Source organism: Arachis stenosperma, chromosome 6 (assembly GCF_014773155.1).
Source record: "Arachis stenosperma cultivar V10309 chromosome 6, arast.V10309.gnm1.PFL2, whole genome shotgun sequence".
Lineage (NCBI taxonomy): Eukaryota > Viridiplantae > Streptophyta > Magnoliopsida > Fabales > Fabaceae > Arachis > Arachis stenosperma.
Genome location: NC_080382.1, coordinates 110542537 through 110550664, shown reverse-complemented (window position 1 = coordinate 110550664; position 8128 = coordinate 110542537). Strand labels below are relative to the sequence as shown.

Genomic DNA, 8128 nt, shown 5'->3' with positions numbered 1-8128 from the left:
GAAAAAAACTTTTTAACTAGGAGACTTTGAAGAAAAAAGGGTAAATCAAAATCGTTAAATTGAAAAGCGCAACACTCACGAAGCGATAAATTAAGCCAAACAGAAAAAAGATAAGCTAATATGGGTATGTATATATAGAAGAGTGCCAAAATACAAATAACGAAGCTCGAGACCCGGTTCGCGAAGATAACCGGTCCAAGCATATAAGTATATATACATATATATATATATATATATATATATATATATATATATATATATATATATATATATATAATTATACATACATACATACATATATATCAAAATCAAAACCTAATATTCACAATATACCAAACTACAAGGGTTTATGAGAAACCTCACATTGTGCACAGAAATTGGGGATGAAATCCAACAATTCCTCACTAATGGTTAGTACCTAAACAACCAAAACACAAAAATCTACTCAAAACTCAAGCTTTGAATTTCGAATTTCTTAGGACAAGGCAGAGAAAAGGAGTACAAAATTCGAAATCTTACCTACAAAGCTTAGCTAGAACTGACGGGCTCGACAAGAGTTTTGCGTAGCAATTGACGACACGCAAATTGGAGCACCATAGCTCGAGAAACAAGCGAATAAAGGTGAGGGTGAATAGTACTCTCTCTCTCCTCCTTCTCCATGCAGTTGTGTGTGTGTCTCTTTGTGTAGTTTATGAGCTGAAAAGCTCATTAAGTATGCTTTTATATGTTGGACTTGGGCTCAACTTGGTCCCGTCCAACCCATTTGCGTTTTTAATTTTTTTAGCCCACTTTGGGCCAAAACCTTTAAAATTAGTGTCCAATTTTCAATTCTAAAAATTTTTTTGAGTTTTTTTACGGTTTTTATTATTCTTACTACTGGACAGACTTAAGCTGGTATTACAGACTAAATTACCGATATACATTTTTACACAATTTTTCGCTAAAAATTATATTTTTTATTGAAAATTATATTTTTCTACTAAAAAAAATTTACTAAATTTAAATATCACTATTAAATTTTTAAATTAAGACTTCTAATTTTTCGAACCTACTCCAAACAATTTAATTATTTTATATTATTTAAACGGTCCATAGAAATTATAGCCCTTACATCATCATTCATCATACAATGATTCTAGCCATCCCATTTAAAAAGTTAATTTGTGTAATTTGGCAGGAGTATAATCTTGTGTGTGTAACTTTATTATTTGGTGGAAAAAGAAAAGAAAAGAGAAGAAAATTGCAAAACCCATCTTAAATCCCAAAACATGAGCCGAGCTTGTTGCCGTGGCTTTAACAATGACAATGGCGCTATCATCATCTTCATGCTTCTCTTCTTCCTATTCACCGCTCGCTCCTCCTCCTTCACTCCCTCGCCACCCTCTCATTAGCCTCAATTTCAAACCCAACTGTCGTGCCCGTGGCGGTTCTTCTCATCCCAAACTCAAAGCCTCCGTGGCTGCGCCGCCACTCTTCTCCGGCGCCACCAGACATGGCCTCGAAACTGTCAACATTGCTGAAGATGTCACCCAGGTTCGCACTTCTCCACCAATTCCTCTTTAGCTTTTCAATTAATTATAAATTTCAAGTCCCTATGTTCTTTATCCTATCAAATTTAAACTTTAATTAACTCCAACTACATCATTTGCTTCTCTGTTTGTGAAATTTCGGTAGTTGCAATATTAACACAAAGTGGTTAGTAGCAGTAGAAGCTTAGCGTAGCTCAGGAATACATGAATTGCAGTTGAAGCATGTTAGGAATCTATGGAACTGAAATTTTGTGAAATCCGTTGCTACACTAATAATAATACTAATTGTTTCAATGGTGGTAAAAATGATGAATGAATTATGTTTTGACAGGGGGCATTTGTTTATCTTGTTTTAATGGATAGATGTATTAATTTGAATAATATTTTTTTTAATGCAAGCTAATGTAGTTGATTGGAAATACTCCAATGGTGTACCTCAACAAGGTTACAGAAGGTTGTGTGGCAAACGTTGCTGCAAAACTTGAGTCTATGGAACTCTGCAGAAGTGTCAAGGATAGGTAATTGTTGTATTCATCACAATGTATATACTGTACATAAAATAAATTTTTTGATTGTTTGTTCTGATGTGATATTATTTTGTTAAAGAATCGGTAATCAGATAAGTTATGTAATCACATTAATAATTTTATTGGAAACTTGTCGGTGTGGCATAGTAATAATTTATCCATTACTTTGCATTTCGGTTAAATTTTCAGCTTGGCATTTTGTTATATGATTTTCGATTGTCGAATTGGGGACACATCATGAACTGACATATGTTAATGTTTCAAAATCTCAGAATTGGCTTTAGTATGTTGTCTGATGCAGAAGAGTTTGGAGATATTTCTCCGGGGAAGGTAAGTTGGGATGATTTTTGGCTTACCGATTAATGTGATATTTGCTTCTCCAGCTAGTTTTAAAACTTCATTAACTATGAACTGTGATGTAATTTTCTTTCCGAAGTTGAGGTTTGGATGTTTGATATTCAATAAATTTCCGATTATGCATTCCCCAGACTGTTTTAGTTGAACCAACAACTGGAAACACAGGACTTGGCATTGCTTTTGTTGCAGCAACAAAAGGGTACAAACTTATAGTAACCATGCCTGCTTCCGTAAATCTTGAAAGGAGAATCCTTTTGCGTGCATTTGGGGCAGAGATTGTTTTGACTGATGCAGAAAAGGGATTGAAAGGGGCAGTTGAAAAAGCTGAAGAAATTGTTCAAAGTACACCCAATGCTTACATGTTTAGACAGTTTGATAACATGAATAATGCAAAGGTTTAAGTCTAAACTCTCAGATATATGACCTTTGCCTGGATAGCTATTGTTCTAAATTGTTTGGTGCATTTCTGAAATTAAGATACATGTCGTTAAGCTTTATGTGCACAAATTACAGATCCACTTCGAAACTACAGGGCCAGAGATATGGGAGGATACCATTGGTAATATTGATGTATTGGTTGCCGGTATTGGAACTGGTGGCACTGTTACCGGCACTGGACGTTACCTGAAAATGATGAACACCAACATAAAGGTTCAATTACTGCCTTGAATGTAATTATTTGTTATTTCAAATTAGTGAAATACACTTATTGGTGTTGTGCCATTGACTTCCACTTTAAACTAACAGGGGGTCCTGACTCCTGAATTCCAATTTCATAACTTGAAAGAAATTAGGTGCAGTTGTTATTGAATTGGAATAATAAAATACATAAATGATGATAACTTGTGCATTATCATTTTCATATTCTAAATCCCTAAGAATAGGCTCTATGATTATGTTGTTCTTATGTTGGAGGAGAGAAAGAGAAGATTATGAAAGGAAAAATGGGACTAGAAAGAAAACAGAGAATATTTGTACAACTATTTGCATGTGTGGTTAAACCATTAATTTTGATTATGTTTCCAAATTAAGACTTGAATTGTATCCATTGGTTAGATGTATAGACAATTATGCCATATGGTTAATCTGCTGCTTGCATTTAACAGAGCCAGTGATTCTTTGATTGTTCTATCATCTTTCTCCTATCATTACAGTATGCTTTATTATGTCTTTCTTAGGTGGTTGGTGTGGAACCTGCTGACAGAAGTATAATCTCAGGAGACAATCCAGGTATGAATCTTTTGCAAAGTTCATAAATGCACTCGTTCTTTTTTTAACTGTTTTGCTTCTTGATATTAATTTCAAGCTATTGATTCTCTTCTCAGCTGTTGACTGTATTCCAATGTTTGATGCAGGTTTCATGCCAAACATTTTGGATATCAAACTGCTCGACGAAGTTATCAAGGTAATGATAAAATCATTCCTCCTCAGTTTTATACTCGCATTTCTATTTTTGTTCACTGTAACTTCATTGCTAGTTCGTTTCTACTTTGGCATTTCTATACTGAAGAACAAACCTTATGATTTTCTTAATTTTGGGTGATATAGAGATTCAATTATGAAACAACTACTGAATTTTATTATGCTTTATTTTTCTTTCCTGGAGTGTCATCTACTTAAAACTTTATAATTACTAGCTTTTTCTTTTAGTATGCAGTCCTTTGATCTTAATAATTTGCTTAAGTAAATTATTTTGCACAAACTAACTTGCCATATGAGGACACAGGTTACAAATGTTGAAGCTATTGAAATGGCTAGGAGATTAGCGTTGGAAGAAGGTTTGCTGGTAAGTTATCATTTAAAGTATTTTTGAAACTATTATTTCTTTTATTTTCATAATTTTAGTGTCAATTTTCTCTAAAGTTGTTACTTTGTATTTAGTTTTATTTCTGTCTTTTAATTGTTTATAAGTCTAGATTCTAGATGTAGAATTCGCTTTAGTTATTGGTTTTCTTTGGATTAGCATGTTGCTGGATATTGCAACGTCTACAAAGAAGTATGTTTTTTGGATTTTATAACATTCATTATAATTCTTTCAAATTTCTTTATAGGTCGGAATTTCTTCAGGAGCTGCAGCTGCAGCTGCCATAAGTTTGGCAAGACGGCCAGAGAATTCTGGGAAACTTATCGTGGTGAGTTCATTTCTTCTTAAAATATTTTGGCTATCTTTTATGTTTTCATCATTGCAAATGCTCTGGAGTATTCAAATTTTGTATATATCAATTTTTACTATGCAAAAGTGTAGAAGAAACAACTTAAGGATCAAGCTCTAAGCCAATTTCGTTCCCAAAATGATGCCGGAAACTGCCTCCTCTCCCAGCCAACCTCCTTATGTATTTCCTGAGATGTCCCCTCTCACTTACATGCTCCATTTTGATAACTTCCTCCTATTTTTTCCCTTTTTTTTGTTGGTCTTACACTACACACACCACACTCACACTAGAAGTAGAAAGGGTCCTATATTCCACTCTTGAGATTTGAACCCTGGTGCAGCTTGATGAGAGGCATACAAATCCTCCATCTGTGCCTAGCCTCAGCTGCTCCAATTTTTCCCTTCTTGCTCTTTCATATACCTTACTTTTTTTTTTTTTGGTCAAATGGATTGGACACCTCCAATCCTAGGCATTACAAACTCACCAACATTACACTCGCACACAATATTTAAGGGTTCCATCCACTACCTGGCCTAGCCAAGTCTTGAATCCGAGTGCACTTGTTGCAAGGCATACATGATGACTACTAGACCAAAACTTTAGTGGTTTCATATACCTTACTGAATCCCCATTTTTTGATCCCTGCATCCCATTGGGTTGTGTCAATTGTGGCCCAATCTGCAACATCCCAGCCCTTATAGTGTATACATTGTTTAGGGTCTATAAATCACTTTTAGCATTGGGGTTTTTAGGTGTACCCAAGATTGCTTTGTTTGGTAAGAGGGTAAAAGGCGAGGGTGAAATTAGAGGACACTTTTGTGTAATAGAAGTGATTTTACCCTATAGTTCTAGTCTTCTACCTCTTAAGTGGCACCGGATTTGATGGTCGTTTGGACCATTAAATGAGATACCATTAAATGATCTCATAACAAAACATGTTTTTTTTTTTAAGTTTTTTAATAATTGCTAAATAGTCTATTTCTAATTTTAATTACAAATTAACCCCATATATTTTATTTAATTATAAAAATTATTTTTTATTTTATAAATTATTATTTTATTATTTATCTATTATATTTATTAATAATAAAAAACAAAAACAATAACGAATTAGATCTTCCATTGATCATAATAACTTTTTGGCAATTCTAATCGATTAAAAGTTTATCTTTGATCCATTACATCCGTCGAAGATTTTGAAATCGTGTTTCTTAAAAAATCAATCGATTGGATTAATAAAACAATCGATTGAATTTCAAGTTTCCCATAACTCAATCGATTTATAAACCATTAGTTACGGCGCAATTCAAAATTTATAAAAACGATATGAAAATTGAGAACGGTGATTCAAAATTCAATCGATTGGATTATCCTACCAATTAATTGAATGCAGAAAAAACTTATTTACGTCACATTTCAATCGATTGAATGATCATACCAATCGATTTGGAATATACCATTAGTCACGTACAAAATTCAATCGATTTTATTATCATACCAATCGATTAAACCTTCATATATCATTTTAATAGCGGCCTTCAATCGATTGGATAATATAAACAATCGATTGAATTATATAAAAACCCACATTCTAGTCATCGTTCAATCGATTGGGTAATATGACCAATCTATTGATTTTTGCGAAAACCATACTGCCTTACAACTTTCAATCGATTGTTTTGTTAATCCAATCGATTGATTTTCTAAGAAATACGATTCAAAAGTCCTCGACGGATGTAATCGATCAAAGATAAACTTTTAATTGATTGAGATTGCCAAAAAGTTATTACGATCAATGGAAGATCTAATTCGTTATTATTTTTGTTTTTTATTATTAATAAACATAATAGATGAATGATAAAATAATAATTTATAAAATAAAAAATAATTTTTATGATTAAATAAAATATATGAGATTAATTTGTAATTAAAATTATAAACGAACTATTTAGCAGTTATTAAAAAACTTAAAAAACATGTTTTGTAATGGCACTTTGAATCTTTTGCCGTCTTAAGTTAACCAAACATTCTCTGATACCGATAGAATAAAAGAAAGCATTCGGAAAATTTTCCCATACAACTAATATAATAGGTATTGTGAATAGAAACAAATTTCGCTATTTTTATTGCCTATATTTAGATTAAGCTGTAGACTCATTTTATAGTCAATTTTTCTCTCTACGTTTCCTTTGTAATTGGATTTGGATCATTATAGCTCCTTGAAAAAGCCCATTATTTTTCTCTCTAGAGGGCCCAGGTTAGGTTGTTAACAACTTAACATGTGTTTATTTTATTTTAGTTTTCTTATCTCCTTGGCTTTGTAATTAGATCATTGTGACTTATGTGTATGGTGCACTTTACAGTATTCCATGAGAAACAAAGAAATTATTCTCTTGTTAAGAATGTTTTTCTGATTTTCCATAATTGAAGGTCATTTTCCCTAGTTTTGGTGAGAGATATATTTCAAGTCCTCTCTTCCATTCTATCTATGAAGAAGTTCAGAAAATGTAACAATCACCATTTAAAGATGTGGACAATTGGACTCGTCTTTTGGATATTGGAGTAGTTTACATGCCACCATTCAAGAAAGTAGCTGCCTTAGCCCTAAACGGTATAGGTATAATACTATAATCACATACTTCTTTTTTTTAATGAATTTATTTATTAGTCACGCACATTATGTACACATTAACAGTGATATTTTGTATTATTTTCATCTTTGGACTTTTTGCCTCAGATGAATAATTTGAATGAGACAGAGTTCTTGGGAAACAGGATGATGCATGGCCTAATTTGATGTACAATCCTGATTTTGCCCCCTTTCTTTTTCATTTTTATTATTTTCATTGCCTTAATACCCTTCACCTTCCTTCATTATTGACTTTATTTCTCCCTCCTATACCATGTTTTTTATTATATATGTAATTTTTTCACCAAGTGGGATAAGGTTTTCTTGTTATATATATCTATAATTTATTTTAGCTTGGTCCTATCATGTATCCTGTTTGTGTAGAAATACATATATGGAAGCATCACAGACTGACAAGAGTATGATAATGGTTTTGTTTGCACTATACTAATGTTTTTATTCAGTGCTTGCGTACTAATTGCATATTGAATCTAAAAATAGCACAGAAACTATGATGAAAAGTATTGAGTGTAAGAATGAAACTACTTGAGAAAGTTACTTAGCTTTGCTAATTTGCTTAAATAGTCATACATCAAATTTATGTGACGATGATAATTGAGGAAAAAAAAACAATATTCATGAAATCAATTCTAAAAAGAGCTGGTCAAAATAATTATCATCTAGGAAAATTCTAGCTTTTTGTATTCACCTAATCTTGATAGTATTAGTAATCTCTCTAACTCTCGAATGGAAAACAATTTCACCTAGTTTTGATTAGCAGATTATGTTGTTAGAACACGAGTTAGCAAGATACTATAAAATATATAATAGATTTATTATGTGATCTAACCAATATATGCTAGATTATGATCATGATTGTATTTTCTATTTTATTTTATTTTTTTCATCTAGATGAGACATGTAGCAGCATTG

General features: G+C 32.3%; 1 protein-coding gene across 3 annotated transcripts; it reads left to right on the top strand.

Moving 5' to 3' along the window:
* Positions 1-1241: 1241 nt before the first annotated feature.
* Positions 1242-7565, top strand: LOC130936500 (S-sulfo-L-cysteine synthase (O-acetyl-L-serine-dependent), chloroplastic-like). Of its 3 annotated transcripts, XR_009068119.1 has the most exons (11): positions 1243-1533; positions 1938-2047; positions 2329-2386; positions 2545-2808; positions 2927-3064; positions 3592-3643; positions 3769-3818; positions 4140-4199; positions 4465-4545; positions 6997-7183; positions 7304-7565. XR_009068119.1 is itself a non-coding variant. In XM_057866577.1 (10 exons), the coding sequence occupies exons 1-10, from the start codon at positions 1300-1302 to the stop codon at positions 7075-7077; spliced, it is 1092 nt and encodes a 363-aa protein (XP_057722560.1). In that variant the 5' UTR covers positions 1242-1299; the 3' UTR covers positions 7078-7565. The 3 variants fall into 3 exon arrangements, 2 of the variants coding, with proteins under 2 accessions (XP_057722560.1, XP_057722559.1); XM_057866577.1 differs by having other exon boundaries at positions 1242-1533; positions 1974-2047; positions 6997-7565; XM_057866576.1 differs by having other exon boundaries at positions 6997-7565.
* The last annotated feature ends 563 nt before the right edge of the window (positions 7566-8128 follow it).

Bases quoted from the DNA above. Each gene is read 5' to 3' on its own strand.
- LOC130936500 (XM_057866576.1), top strand. From the start codon at position 1,300: ATGACAATGGCGCTATCATCATCTTCATGCTTCTCTTCTTCCTATTCA. The intron at 2,048-2,328 runs GTAATTGTTGTA...TCAAAATCTCAG, and splicing joins TGCAGAAGTGTCAAGGATAG to AATTGGCTTTAGTATGTTGT. The intron at 3,644-3,768 runs GTATGAATCTTT...TGTTTGATGCAG, and splicing joins AATCTCAGGAGACAATCCAG to GTTTCATGCCAAACATTTTG.